The sequence below is a fragment of the Rattus norvegicus genome, chromosome 20 (genome assembly GCF_021556685.1).
Source record: "Rattus norvegicus strain SHRSP/BbbUtx chromosome 20, alternate assembly SHRSP_T2T, whole genome shotgun sequence".
Classification (NCBI taxonomy): domain Eukaryota; kingdom Metazoa; phylum Chordata; class Mammalia; order Rodentia; family Muridae; genus Rattus; species Rattus norvegicus.
Window position 1 is genome coordinate 4,288,132 of NC_141553.1, and position 18,347 is coordinate 4,306,478.

An 18,347-nucleotide genomic window follows, 5' to 3' on the forward strand; every position below is an offset into this window, starting at 1 on the left:
CCAATCATGTCCACATTGCCCTCCCCAGTCAGACTCAGAATGTCACCTTTACAAGCTGGGAGAGACAAATCACAGCTGTTGGGGCTCGCCTTACCTATGATAAAACAAAACACACACACACGGGGGCGGGTCGTACACACACACACACACACACACACACACACACACATTTCAAGGTACAACTCAGACCCCAGTAGATTTCTCTAGAGAAGATATTATGGATTGCCAGAGCTCCCCACCATCTCCAGCTTGACTCTAATCACCTTGGGACAATCCTGCCCCCCACACTAACCTGGAGCAGGGGTGTAGTCTCCTCCTGTTCCTCCTGTAAGAAGAAAAGCTGTGAGAGTTCAAGGAAGGTCGTGACAGGAGGAAATTTCTAAAACTGACAGGGGACCCAGTTGGAGACAGTAGCAATGTGGGGTGTGGCCATGTTTGCCATTAATGAGCAGAGCACTCTTCTAAAGGAAGCTGAGGGGAAACAGACCCTGCCCTTTCCTACCTGTGTTTCTCCTCCTCTTCCTCACAACAGTCACCAGAGCTCCAATGATGGCCACAGCTCCAAGGACAACCAGAACAGCAATGATTCTCATGTTGAAGTCTGTGGATGGAGGAGGCTCTGGGAAGGGCAGGTTAAGAAAATGGAGGTGGGGGTCAGGACACCAGCTCTCAGTCCTGACCAGATCAGGGTCTGCAGAAGGCTCCAGCTTTTCCTGACCCCAGCTCTAAACCCACACCCTCCTTACCCCATCTCAGGGTGAGAGGCTCAGGCAGCCCCTCATGCTCCACAAGGCATGTGTAATTCTGTTCCTTCCCAAGAGGCACCACCACAGATGACCACTTCTGGAAGGTTCCATCCCCTGCAGGCCTGGTCTCCACAAGCTCCATGTCCTGGGTCAGGTCCTCCCCATTCAACTGCCAGATCAAGGAGATACCAGGAGGGTAGAAGCCCAGGGCCCAGCACCTCAGGGTGACATCACCTTCAGGTCTGGGGTGAAGGGTCACATGTGCCTTTGGGGGATCTGTGTGGAAGATTTAAGAAATCACACAGTTAACAAGACAAACTGAAATCTACACAGGACACAGTTAAATCAATGATGACACTGAACTGTGTGTGTCTGACACTTCAACTGTCATCTCCCTAGTGAGCTGCAGGGAGAGCTGGTCCCCTCAGCACAGAACTGCACACTTTCCTGAGGGACTCAGAAGCTAAGAGGGAATCCACATGAGCCAGTGGGTCAACATGGCCGTCCTTATGTGATGTTCTATAGCATGAGGTAGGTGGTCATAGAACGGAAGAGGGAATGGAAAATAATTGATTTAATATGTGTTTGCAGCAAAAAACTGACTAGAAACAAAATAATGCGTTGAAAAAAAAAGGAAAGTAAAAAATAAGAAAAAGAGACAGAAGGGTTGGGGATTTAGCTCAGTGGTAGAGCGCTTGCCTACCAAGCCCAAGGCCCCAGCTCCAAAAAAAAAGAAAAAGAAATCCCACGGTTTATTCTTCCAGGGTACCCCATAAGGGCTCATGGGACCATTCACCACTGTAGGAACAGAGAGAAATGGGGTATTAGAGATGCAAACCGCACAGTCTGGGAAGAAATCTATGAGAATGTGTTCTATGGAAAGTTCTAGAAACTGGGGGGTGTAGTGGACTCCATGTCTCCTATGAGGTAGAGGAGACTTCTGGTCCTGAGGTGTAAGGGCTGACACACTCAAAACAGGACAGGAGTCAGTGTCCTCAGAGAGTGGGTGTGGGCAGAGAACCTGGCCTGGGAGAGGCCATGGCTGACAGCAGGGAGCCCCTGCTGTTAAGTGGGGAAATTCTCTCCTTCCCTCCTGAGAGGGACTCAGAGCTCTCCAGGGAGAAGGCTGGGCCCTGGGAGAGGCAGTGCAGTCACTGTGATGAGGGATCAGGAGACCCAGGGACACTGTCTCCCCTCTGAGACAGGGGCATCACCCAGCTGAGGGTTTCTTCTTACCCAGGACTGAGCCCCAGTCCCAGGGCAGAGAAGGAGAAGCCCGCGGTCCCCGCACCTGAGCGCAGCAGCGTCTCCTTCCCGAGCTCCAGGTATCTGCGGAGCCACTCCAAGCACGTGCCCTCCAGGTAGGCCCTGAGTCTCTCTGCAGTACCAGCCTGATCCCACTTGTTCTGGGTCTTCTGTGCTGTCAGGTCTGCCGCCGCCCACGTTTTCAGGTCTTCATTCAGGGAGATGTAATCGCGGCCATCGTAGGCGAACTGATCATACCCGCGGAGGAGGCTCCCGTCCGACCCCACGTCACAGCCATACATCCTCTGGACTGTGTGAGAGCCTGCGGGACCCCGCGGTCAGACCTGGCCCGGTCACCCGGGCCGCGCCCTGGGAACAGCCCCGCCCACCCGCGGACTCTCCCAAACTGAGGTCAGTTCTGTTCCCGAACCTCGGACTTGGGACCCCCGAAGTCTCTGGCCGTGTGGGGAGGAGGAGGGGTCGTGACCTCCGACCCGGGGTCACTCACCGCCCTCGCTCTGGTTGTAGTAGCCGCGCAGGTTCCTCAGGCCCATTCGGGACCACTGCTCGTTTTCCTTGGCGATCCGTGTGTTCCTCTCCCAATACTCCGGCCCCTCCCGCTCCATCCACCGCGCCCGCGGCTCCATCCTCGGATTCTCCGCGTCGTTGTCGAAGCGCACGAACTCCGTGTCGTCCACGTAGCCGACTTCCATGAACCAGGGCTCCCCGAGGCCGGGCCGGGACATGGCGGTGTAGAAATACAGCAGCGAGTGTGAGCCTGGGGGCGGCACGCGGTGAGACCCCGACCTCCTCCGCGGACCCCGGGCGGGAGCGCGGGCCGGGCGGGGAGCAGGGCGCGGGGCTCGGGACGCGGGTGGAGAAGGGGCGGGGGTCTGGTGTGCGACGCGGTGACCCGGCTTCACCGGTGCCGCCCCTCCACGCAGAGGCCGTTTCCCTCCCGACCCCGCACTCACCCGCGCGGGTCTGGGTCGTGGCCAGGGCGGCTGCCAGCAGCAGGAGTAGCATGCGCGGTGCCATCGCCCCCATCTGAGATCCGGGACGCGGCTGAGTCCCGCGGGCTGCGTGGACTTTACAACCAGTGTCTGGGGCGACCCTGATCGGTTCACCGGGTTCAGGACACCCAATGGGAGTGAGAATTACCACCTGGTCTTCAGTATCCGGGCAGAAGAACCTGACACAGGTTAGAAGCAGAAGTGAAACTGGGGAGATGGGGAATCCCCAGCACCGCCTCTGACCTCAGCACCTGGCGAATACAACTTTGCCTGAACCTTGTGCTGTGGGGCAGGGCGCTGTTTGTCATGGTGTCTCCAAGTCAGGGTGACCCAGAAGCTGCCTGAACACCAGGAGACGCCTGCAGGCCTTTCTGTGTGCTTTCCTCCACCCTCCTCTTCCTTCTCTTCAGAAGTCAGACCCTGGAGTCTTGTAGAAGAAAAGTGACTTCCGGAAATAGAATCACAACACAAGTCTTGTGGGTGCGGTGGAGAGACACTTCTCCTTTAAGAGGAGGCAATGGCCTGCAAGCCCCACCTGGACCCCACAGAGACCAGGCTCTGTTCACCTGCAGGGGCAGCTCACACTGCCAAGCCTGAGTGCAGGACTCTGATCTGTAAAGAGGAGACTTTGCCTCTTCCCTCAGGATCTGTCTTTTCAACCTCAGGTTTAGACCCAGACTCCTTGTGTTTATTCCCAGAAGATGCATCTGTGGCTCCAGGTGGGTGCGTTTTACAAGAATCTTCATTCCAAGTCCTGAGATTGTCCATGTGGACCTGGGTCGTTGTCTCAGCACAGGAGACCCCATTGTCCACAGGGAAGAGACCCCTGTGGAGACCACAGACAGCACAGAGACCTGTGCTACAGTGCACTTGCCCTGTGTCCACACTTCTCCTGTGCAGCAGCTTTAGTGACTAAATCACGGTAGGAGGGGACCTGTAATTAACTATACCACAGAATAATGAGAGAGTGTGGGAGAAGTTATCAATCTGTGACCTCTCACTCCCTCTCTGACCTTCACTCACACTTAGGAGCTGAAGGGGTGAGGGACATGAATGTGTGGGACATTGGATCTAATAACTGAGTTGGGGCCCCAGAGTTCCTCAGGCCTGAGCAGTGTGGACATTGGAGGAAAGATGATTCTCAGGCCAGAGAGCACACACTGGTGATGTGAGGTTTCATCCCTGGTCAGTAGTGTGGGGAAAGATTAAATTTACACGTTTGTTCATTCTCCGGATGTCTCCAAATCACAGGTATAGAACTGAAGTGGGAAGAAGAGGAGAGATGGGTGGGGGCTCCTGAAGAGAGTCACCCATCACACAGAGGAACAAATGTGGGTGACCACAGGTGTGCACTCCAGTCACCTCCCCATGCAGGTCTCCACAGCAGCCCAGCAGCCTCACCAGGATTCTTCGGCTCCTGTTTCAGTGAACCACTCTTAGGTGCTGTGAGTGTTTTCAGTGGGAACCTGAAGCTCTTAGGTTCCATCCTGACTGACCTAAGGATGCGGTAGGGATAGGCAGCTCCACAGAAAGGATCTGTCTCTGTTACTTTTCTTCTCATTTATTCTGTTTTTTGAGACAAGGTCTGTCTGCACTGCTCTGGTTGTCCTGGAACTTACTATGTAGACCAAGCTGGCCTTGACCTCCCAGAGATACATCAGCCTTTCATCCTGAGGGCTGGGCGTCTTAGTTTCCCTTTCATTGTTGTGAAGAAACACCATGACCAAGGCAACACTTCTAAAAAGAAACAGTTAATAGGGGCTAGGCAACAGTATCAGGGGTTTAGTCCTTTATAACAGGAAGCAAGGCAGCTGAAGGCAGACATGGTGCTGAAGGAGCTGAGACTTCTACATCTTGATCCAAAGGCAGCCAGGAAGAGGCTCTCATTCCACACTGGGCACAGCATGAGCACAGAGACCTCAAAACCCTTCCTCTCAATGACACACTTCCTCCAGCAAGGCCACGCCTACTCCTACAAGGACACACCTCCTAATAGTGCCACTCTTTGTGGGCCAAGGATCCAAACACATGAGCCTATGAGGACCACCTATTCAATCAACCACAATAGGATTGAAGGCCTGTGTCAGCACACTAGCTCTAGTTAGTTTTTATTACTGTGATAAGACACTATGACCAAGGTATCTTATAAAAGAATATGTTTAATCTGTTATATAGTTTCAGAGGATTTGAGTCCATGATGGCAGAGGAGAGGTGTGGTGGGGGAACAGCTGAGAGCTCCGGACTTGATTTGCAAGGAACAGACTGAGACACTGGCAATAGTGAAGGGCGATTTTTTTAAAATGTTGATATATATAATATATGTAATATAAAATATTATTGTATATTATATATAATATTGTAGTAATATATATAATTTATTCATAAAGTACCTGTCTTCAGACACCATAAGAGGGCATCAAATCTCATTAGATTTGGTTAGAGGGTTGTGAGGCACCCTGTGTTTGCTGGGATTTGAACTCAGGAGCAGTCATTGCTATTAACCACTGAGCCATCTCTCCAGCCCAGTGAAAGTCTTTTAAAACCTCAGTGCACACACCAGTGGCACACATCCTCCATCAAGGCCACACCTCCCAATCCTCTCTGAACATGGCCTCAGCTGGATTTGAAAGATTCATTCCCATGAGCCTGTGTGGCTGTTCTCATTCAAACCAGCACAGCAGTCACTGTGAAGTATAAGAGGCCAGCAGGGTTCTGGAGATGTGTCCAGTGCAGGCTGAGGGAAATGCCCTCACACAGGGCACTCTGCTGAGTCAGGTCTCCCCCTTTGCCTCTGTCTCCTCCTGCTCAGCCCTCTCTGTCTCTGTCCCTCAGGTCTCACCCCATCCATGCCCAGCTCCACTCCCTCCTGAGCTCTGCACTGACCCTGTCTCTTCCTTGGCCTCTGGTTTCTCTATGGTGTCAGCCAGCAGCTGTGAGGCAGCTGTGTGGTTCCTGAGGCAAACATTCCAATGGTGGCTGGGGAGATGGCTCAGCACACGGTGGCTTCCACCATCTGTGACTTCAGTTCCAAGGGATCCAATGCTTGTGCACCTACATGTTTATATGCACAAAGAGGACAGGTCATGAAAATAAAATATAAAAGTATGATTTTAATCATCCTGCCTGTCTTTCTTCTACACATCGAGAGTGTGAGGCCAGGGGCGGAGGGCACAGTGCTGTTCAGACAACAATGGACCACCAGCCAATGAAGAGAGCTCTGTAACAGGAAGTTAGAGATGGTTGAAATAGTGTATTGAAATGACAATTTACAGAACAGCATAAAATTAAATATACAAAAGATCTTTCACTGTATGGACCTACTGTGCACAGTGGATCACAGCCTCAAACCAGGGAGAAGACACACTGTGCTGATCTTTGTAATTGACAAGATGTCAGTTTTGATTCCCCATGAACAAGATAAATCCCACTCAGATGGTTGGATACTAATTTATAACAGACCAGGACATCCAAACATCCAGAATTTTCCTCAGAGAAAGGTGTCCCCTTCCCCCATCTTCCCTCCCACTGCTGACCCTCCAGGTCTCACCTGTTGAAGATGGTAGAGAAGCGTCCCATCCTTGTCCAATGGCGCCACCTGGTGGAAGAAACCGAGAGGACGGAGTCTGAGCCCACGGAGCTGAGGGTAAAGGGGACCCAGGCTGGCTGAGCTGCCCAGGGCTTCCTTGCTGTCTGTGCTTCTCCAGGGTCTTAGGTCTCACGCTGTCCTGCTCTCATCACACTTACATCCAGAAGAACTTTACATGCTTTTCCAGCCGTGGGAAGAAAACACCCTGTAAGAGGGGAGGCAGGAGGCAGAGCCCTGAGTGCTCAGAGGAGCTGCAAAGCCCCAGAGTAGGTGCAGAACTCTGACCTGGACTATGATGTTGATTGTTTGATGTCAGCTACATGCGGGGTTAACTAAAACCCCAAAATGGAGGGCAACATCTGTGAGGCCGTTTTGCTTAAGGTGAAGTGGGAAGATCAGTTTCTGATCCTTTCCTTTGATGGAGGAAGAGACACCTGTAATCCTGAGTATTTGAGTGGAGTCCCTCCCCGTTTCTAATCTGGCCACACCTTCTGCTGGAGGCCTCAGTGTAGACATGGAAGGAATCGCTTGCTCTTTGTCTCTTGCTCTTGCTCCTGCTCCAGCTCCTGCTGCTTCTGTGGGACATTCCTGCCTGCCTGTCCTTGCTCTGCACAATGACAGCAGACTTACATTTATTTATGGATGCCTAGGCTTCATGCTGGGCCTGTCCCAGCTTCTCCTAACTCAGTTATCCCATTTACACCATCCTAAGTTCTGCCATGTGGCTGCTCACCTCTCCTCAGATTCACACATCCCGACCCCTCTGAGTCTGGGTGGTGACTGAGTCTGGGTGGAGAATCCCCCATGCTTCTCTCTTCCCAGAGTTCCTCCCTCTGACCAGAATCCTGCCCTCAGCTCTCCTTGGCTATAGGACATAGGCTTTGTATCTCATCTTCAGAAGGTGCTTTAGGTAGGCAGGGTAGGACAGAGAGGATTCCTCACGCAGGACGCAATAACATTACATCAACATTGCCCCCGTTAGTCCTATAAAAGGCAAATCTTTTTCTGACATCATCAGCTATATACAGTGAGAACAAGGATAAAAACATAATTATAAAGAGTTAACAATTATAAATTCTTCATTAAGAACTACTTGTATATATTTATTCATTTCATTAAGAGAAGTTAATTTTACAATTAAGAATTTTAATTAACCATTAATATTAAAAATATAAGAATTACGCTCATAACATCTGGTTCCTTTGTGGCATTTAATCCTAAAGAAACCTGGAACCCTTTCTTGGGGTGGGTCCCATCAAACTCAGCAGGTGTCCAGCTCAGTGAGGACAGAGTCACGAGGTGGGGAGCTCAAATCCCAGGCGACAGCGACAACAAAAGAAAGAGAAACTAACGCTCCGATGCGGGGACTGTGCAGGGGATATCCGGTTCCTTAGTGTGACCCTTGTTCAGTGTGACCCGGACAGCTTCGGGGACATTGGAAGCCACAGACCGGCAAGCAGTTCCTGCAGTCTGGAGGGACTTTTGCCACAGCCCAGTCCATCCCCAGGACCCTTGGGAGCTGCGATACCTCTCATAGCCGCCAGGCGGCAGCAGAACACACGAGTAGGGGCCTGTCCAGGTCTGCATCACCTAAGTGGCTGTGAGCTTTGAAAGCTGGGGAAGGCTCTTCATACTGAAGCAGCCAGGAATTTCCCCTTCAGCCCCAAATCCTCTGTTTGGCGGTTTTCACGGGTCCTTAGGATCTTCGGGCTGAAACACAGATTGCACCTCTGGCTCCTCCCCTGATTGTTACTCAACACCACACTCTCCAGTCACAGTGACATAACACACACACACACACACACACACACACACACACACACACACACACACACACACACACACACACACACCTGACACTTGGCATGCTGAGGTGAGGCAGGAGGATCCAGAATTCAAGTTCGGGACAGGAGAGATGACTCAGAGGTTGAGAGCACTAATTGCTCTTCCACAGGTCCTGAGTTGAATGCGCAGGAATCTGGCGCCCTCTTGTGGCGGGCAGGCATGTGTGCAGACAAAACGTGTACATAATAAATAAATCTTAAAAGAGAATTCAACTTCACCCTGAGTTACAAGACATAACAACACAAACAGCATAATTGGGCGAACACACAGGCTGCATAGACCAGTAACATCACGGGCCACTCTGTAGGGGGAGTTGTGTCGATTTTGCCTTCCGTTGCTGGATCTCTAAGACCAGTGTATAAATCTAGTGCAGGGGACCCTAGAGCCCTGCAGTAGGGTTGGTAGGTGTTCCTCCATGCGGTAATGTCCCCCAATATTGTTCAATGACCTCTTTCTTTAACGAAATCTTATTTCTCTCCTTTTCTTTTTCGTTCTTTTAAAAAATATATTTCTATAAGGGTATTTTGCCTCCATGTGTGTCTGTTATGCCACGTGCATGGAGCACCCCAGGCGGCCAGCAGAGGGCGCTCTATCCCCTCTGAGGCTGGAGTTACAAGTGGGTGAGAGCTGGGAACTGAACCCAGGTCCTGTGGAACAGCAGTAAGCATTCTTCACCTCTGAACAACCTCTCCAGCTCCATAATTTACTCAGCATATTTTTATGCCTTGGCTCTGTGATTCTTTTCTCTGCAGCACAGGGCCGCACTCAGGTATCAGCCACCACACTACCCTGCAGAGACGGTCTGTACAGGAGAAGCCCTGGGTTCCTCAGGGTCACAGAGTCCAAGAGAAGGAGCTTCCCAATCTGTCCCCACAGTGTTCAGTCTGATGTCCTCCAGCACCAAGCAAGGATTGGTAACATAACTCACACATGGATCCTTCCAGATGCCCTGTGTGGGCTTAGATTTTTCAAAACCTACTTTAATAAGCTTACTTAAATGTTTTAACCTCTCCTCTAGCCCACCACCCACCAGAGGTAGTAGAGAGGAAAGGTTAACAGGGCAAAGGGAGATGTGCACCTGTCCTGAAATAGTTCTTGGGGGTGAATCCAATCTGCGTCATCAGGATAGCAGCACTTGAGCTCACACGGGTCAGCATTGGCAGTTCAATCCAGAAGTAACTTTGAGGCTCTACCCATCGTCCTGAGTCTGCAGAAGCAGGAAGAAGCTGCCGGGACACCACCAGAAGTTCCTTGGTTTGTTTCTCTCTACAAAGTCATGACAAATGATCAGGGAAGAAGGCATCAGCATCATCAGTGAAGAGCGGCTTCAGCAAATCCCAACAATGACCCACAAATAGTGGCAAGGGGAACCCAAGCCACACAGTGTCGTCCATGGTCTGTTGGGTTATATCTAGACCCTTTCCCAACACCACTAGTTCTCTCAAGAGGTCATCTCTCAAGGTCTAGCATAACACCCCATGCCCCTCTTCCAGGCAGCTTCCAGAAAAACACCACGTGTCTGCTTCAGCAAAAACATCCCCTCATGAGACAGTTTCCAGAAAAAACATCAAAGGACACAACCGAGTCTCCAAAGAAACCAGAAATTTACACTTCAGACCTGGTTCTCCTAGATTAGGTCCTCAGATAAGTTGGCTGTGCTGACAAAGTGTTTCTTTCTTTCTTTTTTCTTTTTTAAAGATTTATTTATTTATTTATTCTATATGAGTACACTGTAGCTGTCTTCAGACACACAGAAAAGGGCATCAGATCACATTACAGATGGTTGTGAGCCACCATGTGGTTACTGGGAATTAACTCAGGACCTCTGGAAGAGCAATCAGTGCTCTTAACCACTGAGCCATCTCTCCAGCCCACCAAAGTGTTTCTTGTACTCCACCCATGTCTGTTTTTAATAGGTAGGCTCCAATTCCATCTTTAGCCCAAAGTTTTAGTATGGGATTTTGAAATAACAGAAAACCCTTGTCTGCTGACTCTGTTTCAAACATTGGGAATGTGGTTCAGTGACTAGAGTGCCCACCTTGTACACCACAGGTCCCAGGTTCAACTCCTCAACACCTCCAAAAACAGGGCAGGGGCACCCAGGCCAGGATGGTGAGGTGACCCATGTGGCAGGGCTTGCCATCAAGTCCGACCACCTGAGTTCAGTCCCCCAGAACCCACATGGAAAGAGAGAACTGGCTCCCCAAGGCTGTCTTCTGACTCCCTCCACCCCCAACACAACCACCACTGGGGATTGCCCTGATTCACACACAATGCACACACACACAAACACACACACACCACACAGCAATAGTGTAAACACATAACACATAAAATATTGAAAATGCCCATGGTTGTCCTTGCACAGGTTGCCCTTTAATCCTTCTGTCAGCTTCTCATCACAACATGGGTTTTGGACACAGGAAAATTCCCCACTGGAAAGTGTGGAGGCAAATAGGACACAACTTATACACGTGTGTTTCTGTGTCCTTCAACAGGAAACAGTTGTAGTATAATTAATAAAGCTGACAACCGGTTCTGGCGAGCTCCCACTCCATGCAGATTCCGGTGCTCTAGCTGTTTCTGTGTCAGCCGCTTTCACACACTGTCCCCTTGGCGGGCTGTTACCACGCCTGACACACACATCCCATTCCTCGGTCTGTGCTAGGGTGGCCCCACGCCACGCTAGCCCCAATCATTCCATAGCCTAGCACAGCTTCCTGTCAGGGACTCTGCTCACTCTCCCAACAACCCAGTGAGATCACGACTCAACAGACTGCAACCCAACACCCAGGTTTATGTGTTAAATACTCAGTGTGCAATGCACCCACACAATTAACTCACATCCGATTGATAAGGATACAAACCGCCCATGTAGACAAGATAAATCTGCCTATAGAAATCAATCCCTAAAGAAATATTCATAACAACCTGTGTCTACATAGAGATGCTTGGTGAGGATCATTTACGTCTCCCTCCATGTTGCTTCTCCCTTTCTGCTCCCCACTCTCCTTCTAAAACCTGTTCCCACCTCCCTTTCTTCTTGCCCAATGACAGGCCTCTTTGATCTTGTGTCTGCCTTCACCTCCATAAGGACATCAACCTACATGAAACCAGCATGGTTCCTTCTTATTGCACTGATTTAATTGTTATGTGTAGGACTGTGCGTGTCATGACACCCGTGTGAGGCTCAGAGGATAACTTAGGGGACTCAGGTCTTTACATTCACCATGTGGCTTCCATGGATCAAACTCAGGGAGCAGAGCTTGGTGCCAAGCACCTTTACACTCTGAGCCCTCTCGACGGTCCCCTTGGAGACCATTGGGTTCGAAGGTTTCCTTTGGAATATTCCTTCCTTCCTGGGCTTGGCACATACAAGAGATGTCCACCATGACATTAGAAAAAGCATTTACTGGCCAGATAGGTACCAGCTTTGCCTTGGGTGACTCTGGAGAACCAAGCCTTCCGGCCCAGGCCCCACCTGTGGCAGTGTCAGCCCGCTATGGCTGTGAGAGGCCAAAGCCTCAATCCAGACTCCATTTTAGAGAACTTGAACTCAGGCAAACTAACAGGCTGGTGCCTACCGTTAGTTTCCAGGTTACCTCCCAACAAAACTGGAGCCCAGCTCCAGTCCCTAGGCAACCCCCATCAGGACCTATGTCTCCAGGTTACACCCCCAACAAACCTGCATCCCCCAGTTACAAGCCCATCCCCTGTCCAACGACCACCAATGCAGAGGGAAGCAGAAGTTAAGTTTATGATAGGACTCCCAGCACCAGCCAATGATGTCAAAGGCCATAGTAACTTCCCAATTAGACACTTGCACACTCCCCCCACACTTACTGCTTACTTATTGGGGACACAGTGAGCCCCAATAGATATTCAGGGCTCCTTATCACCAAAACTGTCCTGCAGGACACAGTGCGCTGGCCTGAGCTGGTTCAAAGGAAAAGGCCCTACTGTGATTACCTCAGATCGAGATCAGCTCCTGTCTGGATTTGGGGATCTCTAACATTTCCCTGGCACCACATCTGGAAGACCCCATATTTGTACCGAGAGCTTGGGTGTCACTGTCTGTATTAGTTACTGTAGTCCTTAGAATAAGACGACCCCCGTGTTCTTAGTCTCTTGCACTTGGAGGAGCTCAAGAGAAGGGTAGAGAAGCTCAGAAGAATGACAGACAGACAGAGATTTCTGAAGAGCTGGAGTTTAGTTGTAGCATCAGGCTTGTTAAATAGATATCTCGTATGTAGTTAAGAAAATAAAGTTTCCTTGCTGAGCTGTCAGGTTTTTACCTCAGCTTCTGCCTCCCGTGTCTTTAGTGCTATGAATATGAGATGATTTAAATGGTCACAGGCCTCTGAGGGGGACTTTGCTCGCCTGCCATACAGAGCCATCCAAAGGCAGAGCAACCACAGGCACATCAGCTGCAAGACCCAGGTGCACAGAGCTGGGGGTGGAGATTAAGAGACTTCAGGGAGTTAACTCCAGAACACAAGATGGAAAAGGTAAGAGAGTCCAGGAGTATAAGAGTTTCAGGGGGCGGTGCCCAGGTTACAGGAGAGAGAAGCACCGCCGTTCGCTAAGTGGAAACTTCTGGTTTCTTTGGAAAGTCAGTGGAGACAAATGATGGTTTGCTGAAGGAGACACAGGTAAAAGGATGTCACGATAAGGCAGACATGTGACAGGGCGCGTGACAGGGCGCGTGACGGGTCACGTGATGTTTGGAAGGAATGTAATTAAAACCCAACAGACAGCAGAGGAGGCTGCATGCTATGGCTGAGTCTTACCATTGTTTATTGGTCACTGTTTCTCCTGATTCCATAGAGAGAAATGCACCAAAAAACTTCTGGTGATGTGCTGGTGGCTTCTCGCTGCCCCTCAGTCGGCTAATGAGCAGAGTGGAAGTTTCGGGATATGTCGGCTGATACAGACTCAAGTGGATTTTCACTGAGGCAAGACTCGTGGGAGGACACGTGCTGTTTGGAGGGAGAATGAAGAGGACACAGTGGACAGTGGGGGCGGCCTGCACAGCTGGCTTTGCAGCGCTTCCTTGGTCTCCAGTCTTCACCTTCCCAGAGCTCTGCTTTGTGGATAGAGTCACAGCAGAGAACTTCTCCTGGCTTCCCTGCTGTCCTGCTCATTCCTGCTGACTCATGCCGATTTGGTGGAGGCCTGGCAGTTTCTGCTGGCTTGTGCCACCGCTGATGATACGTGTCTGCCATCCTGACACTACGGACCTGGACGGCTGCTGTACTGTCAATTAGAGATTGGAGTTGACCCCAGGAACTACTACACAGCAAACAGCTCAGCCTCCCAGCTTCTTCTGAACTGACCAGCCATTGCTGATTCTTGTGAACTGAGCTGCAGATTAATTTGCCCCAGAGTACCATTTCTAAACAGGCCCACCTCTCCAATATCCTCATAACACTTCTTTTCATGTCCTTTAGTGGGGTTTGGATGAGAAGGGAGGTTACATATTTAAGAATCCCATTACTGAAAATAAGTTTTGAAAAGTCTAATCCAGTTATCTCGGCTGTGGATGTGCTTCTGAAAGTTCAACAAAAAGGCACTTCCTATTCCTCAGTTCCCTGACACTGGAGAGGAGAAGCAGAAATCACCACAGCAGCATGGCCACAGGGAGAGCCCAGGGCAGCTTCCTGACCCCATCATTAGCAGCTAAATCAAGTGGGTGGGAGGAAATGTAGTGACTTATCTTGTGCACCCTGCACTTTAAAGGACCCCACTTGAGTCTCTGATCTTCAGCCTTGGGGGCTCATAATCCTGGGGACAGGACAAGGCTCTGGCCTTCCCTGTGTCCTTGTGATCACAGACTCTCCCCATGTCTTCACAGTGATGGAGAAGGCACAGCCTGGAGGTGAAAGAGCTGAGGCCTGAGCCCATCACAGACAAGAACTGACTGAGCACACCTGGGCACAGCCCTGTCCACACTCAGCTCCCACCACCTCATCCTGTCTCACCAGACACACACAGCTTAGTGACACAGATTCTGGAAGCTTCTCCATCTGCCATTTATTTTTTCATAAACAAAAGGAAACAAAGCAAAACCCCAAAACAAAAAACCTCTAAGTATTCCATCCAGTAATTTAAAAAGCTATCCACACTGTGTCAAGGATGTGAACAATCAAGTTCACACTCAGATTCTTATTCTCAGTGTGGAGTGAGGGGCTGAAGCTCAGGGTGGCACAGGGGGACAGGATGCAGATGTCCCCACCCTCCACCCCCAGGCTGGACCAGCAAGGCTGAATGTGGTAGGCAACACAGGCAGTGCAGGGACAGGGTCCTGGTGTGTAGGGCAGGCTGGACTCCACAGTTCTTCACACTGAAGCCATAGAATCACAGGGAACTTCAGACACTGGTGTCTAAAGAGAACTGAGGGCTCTGGATGTCACAGGAGAGACCTGAACACATCGTCTGTCACTCAGTCCACTCCAGGCAGCTGTCTTCATGCTAGAGGACGAGAGTCACAACCATCACTGTGAAGACAACAGCCCAACAACCCTCCACTCACAGGGGATTCTGGGAGTCCCTGAAACCCAATCAGGTCCACATTGTCCCTCCCCAGTCAGACCCCAGAGTCACCTTCACAATCTGGGAGAGACACAACGGAGCTCTGGGAGCTGTACCTGCCTAGGGTAAAACAAAACATATGTGTATGTATATATGTATACATGTATGTGTATGTATTCATATCATGGTACAACTCAGGCCCCCGAAGATTTCTCTGGAGGAGCTACTATGGATTCCCAAAGCTCCCAACATCTCCAGCTTCACTCCAATACCCTCAGGGACACTCCTGCCCCCCACACTATCCTGGAGCAGGGGTGTAGTCTCCTCCTGTTCCACCTGTGAGAAGAAAAGTTGTGAGAGTTCAAGGAAGGTCTTGACAGGAGGAAGTTTCCAGAACTGACAGAGGACCCAGTTGGAGACAGCAGCAATGAGGGGTGTGGCTGTGCTTCCCATTAATGAGCAGAGCGCTCTTCTAAAGGAAGCTGAGGGGAAACAGACCCTGCCCTTTCCTACCTGTGTTTCTCCTCCTCCTCCTCACAACAACCACCATAGCTCCAATGATGGCCAAAACTACAAAAACTGCCACAGCTCCAAGAACAACAGAAGTAAGTTGGAGTCGGTGGATGGAGAAGGCTCTGGGAAGGACAGGTTCAAGAAATGAAGGTGGGGGTCATGACCCCACCTCTCAGCCCTAGCCAGTTAAGTGTCTACACATGGCTCCCTCCTTACCCCATCTCTGGGAAAGGGGCTCAGGCAGCCCCTCATGCTCCACACGGCATGTGTAATTCTGCTCCTTCCCAAGAGGCACCACCACAGATGCCCACTTCTGGAAGGTTCCATCCCCTGCAGGCCTGGTCTCCACAAGCTCCATGTCCTGGGTCAGGTCCTCCCCATTCAACTGCCAGGTCAGGGTGATGTCAGCAGGGTAGAAGCCCAGGGCCCAGCACCTCAGGGTCACATCACCTTCAGGTCTGGGGTGAAGGGTCACATGTGCCTCTGGGGGATCTGTGTGGAAGATTTAAGAAATCACACAGTTAACAAGACAAACTGAAATCTACATAAGACACAGTTAAGTCAATGATGACACTGAACTGTGTGTCTGACACTTCAACTGTCATCTCACTAGTGAGCTGCAGGGAGAGCTGGTCCCCTCAGCACAGAACTGCACACTTTCCTGATGGACTCAGAAGCTAAGAGAGAATCCACATGAGCCAGTGGGTCAACATGGCCGTCCTTGTATAGCATGAGATGGGTGGTCATAGAACAGAAGAGGGAATGAAAAATAATTGATTTAATATGTATTTGCAGCAAAAAACTGACTAGAAACAAAATAATGCCTTAAAAAAAAAGGAAAGTAAAAAATAAGAAAAAGAGACTGAAGGGTTGGGGATTTAGCTCAGTGATAGAGCGCTTGCCTAGCAAGCACAAGGCCCTGGGTTCGGTCCCCAGCTCCGGGGGGGGGGGGGCGGGGGGAGAGAAAGAAAAATAGACAGAAAAAAGAAAAAGAAATCCCAAGATTTATTCCTCCAGGGTGCCCCACAAGGACTCTTGGGACCATTCACCACTGTACGAAGAGAGAGAAATGGGGTGTGGAAGGGAGGCAAACCCCACATCAGGGAGGGATCTGTGAGAATGTATTCTGTGGAAAGTTCTAGAAACTGGGGGAACCAGCCTAGTGTAGTGGAGTCCATGTCTCCCATGAGGTAAAGGAGACTTCTGGTGCTGAGGTGCAAGGGCTGATACACTCAGCAGGACAGGAGTCAGTGTCCTCAGAGAGTGGGTGTGGGCAGAGAACCTGGCCTGGGAGAGGCCATGGCTGACAGCAGGGAGCCCCTGCTCTGCTGTTAAGTGGGGAAATTCTCTCTTCCCTCCTGAGAGGGACTCAGAACTCTCCAGGGAGAAGGCTGGGCCCTGGGAGAGGCAGTGCAGTCACTGTGATGAGGGATCCAGAGACCCAGGGACACTGTCTCCCCTCTGAGACAGGGGCATCACCCTTCTTAGGGTTTCTTCTTCCCCAGGACTGAGCCCCAGTCCGAGGGCAGAGGAGGAGAAGCCCGCGGCCCCCGCACCTGAGCGCAGCAGCGTCTCCTTCCCGCGCTCCAGGTATCTGAGGAGCCACTCCACACACGTGCCCTCCAGATAGGCCCTGCTTCTCTCTGCAGCACCATTCCGCTGCCACTTGCTCCGGGTGATCCATGCTGCAAAGTCTGCCACAGCCCATGTTTTCAGGTCTTCGTTCAGGGCGATGTAATCGCGGCCATCGTAGGCGTGCTGCTCATACCCGCGGAGGAGGCTCCCGTCGGACCCCACGTCACAGCCATACATCCTCTGGATGGTGTGAGAGCCTGCGGGACCCTGCGGTCAGACCCGGCCCCGCCCGCCCGCGGACAACTCAAAACCGAATGGGAAACCGGCCCGGGTCGGTTCTGCTCCGAACCTCGGACTTGGGACCTGGAGGTCCCAGGCGGTGTGGGGACCGGGAGGGGTCGTGACCTCCGACCCGGGGTCACTCACCGCCCTCGCTCTGGTTGTAGTAGCTTAGCAGGTTCCTCAGGCTCACTCGGTAATCCTGCTCCTGTCCCTTGGCGACCCGTGTCTGCTCCTCCCAATACTCCGGCCCCTCCCGCTCCATCCACCGCGCCCGCGGCTCGTATCTCGGATTCTCCGCGTCGCTGTCGTAGCGCACGAACTGCGTGTCGTCCACGTAGCCGACAGAAATGAACCGGGGCTCCCCGAGGCCGGGCCGGGACACGGCGGTGTGGAAATACCGCAGCGAGTGTGAGCCTGGGGGCGGCGCGCGGTGAGACCCCGACCTCCTCCCGGGACCCCGGGCGGGAGCGCGGGCCGGGCGGGGAGCAGGGCGCGGGGTAGGGACGCGGGTGGAGAAGGGGCGGAGGTCTGGTGTGCGACGCGGGGACCCGGCTTCCCCGATGCCGTCCCCGCCCTACCACGCAGAGGCCGTTTCCCTCCCGACCCCGCACTCACCCGCCCAGGTCTGGGTCGGGGCCAGGACCGCCGCCAGCAGCAGGAGCAGCGTGCGCGGTGCCATCGCCCCCATGTGCGATCCGGGACCGGTCTGAGTTCCGCGGACTGCGTGGACTTTATAACTCCTGTACCATGACGACGCTGATTGGTTCACGGGGTTCACGGCACCCAATGGGAGTGAGAATTTCCAGCGGGTCGTCAGTGTCCGGGCAGAAGGACCTGACACAGGTTAGGAGCAGAAGTGAAACTGGGGCTATGGGGAATCCCCAGCCCCGCCCCTGACCTCACCGCCTGGGGACTAAGACTTTGCCTGAGGGACAGAGTGCTGTTTGTCAAGGTGTCACCCAGAAGCTGTGTGGACACCAGGAGACACCCGCAGGAGAGGCTCCCTGTTTG

General features: G+C 51.9%; 2 protein-coding genes across 7 annotated transcripts in view; both read right to left on the reverse strand.

Moving 5' to 3' along the window:
* Positions 1-4,220, reverse strand: part of RT1-CE13 (RT1 class I, locus CE13) — a 211,699-nt gene extending 207,479 nt beyond the window's left edge. For 4 of the 6 annotated variants that reach the window (XM_087598064.1, XM_087598063.1, XM_087598062.1 and 1 more), the window contains exons 1-7: positions 3,281-4,220; positions 2,966-3,183; positions 2,500-2,769; positions 2,038-2,313; positions 747-1,022; positions 503-619; positions 293-325 (exon numbers count right to left, since the gene is read on the reverse strand). In XM_087598064.1, the coding sequence (XP_087454190.1) occupies positions 293-325; positions 503-619; positions 747-1,022; positions 2,038-2,313; positions 2,500-2,769; positions 2,966-3,183; positions 3,281-3,312 (1,222 nt within the window). In that variant the 5' untranslated portion in view covers positions 3,313-4,220. 6 annotated transcript variants of the gene reach the window in all.
* Positions 4,221-14,443: 10,223 nt separating this feature from the next.
* Positions 14,444-18,033, reverse strand: Rt1-ec2 (RT1 class Ib, locus EC2). The gene is given in 7 exon segments (NM_012645.1): positions 14,444-14,906; positions 15,039-15,086; positions 15,480-15,601; positions 15,696-15,971; positions 17,036-17,311; positions 17,481-17,750; positions 17,952-18,033. Coding segments are annotated over 5 exon segments (960 nt in total). The 5' UTR covers positions 18,025-18,033; the 3' UTR covers positions 14,444-14,906; positions 15,039-15,086; positions 15,480-15,536.
* Between the last annotated feature and the right edge of the window lie 314 nt (positions 18,034-18,347).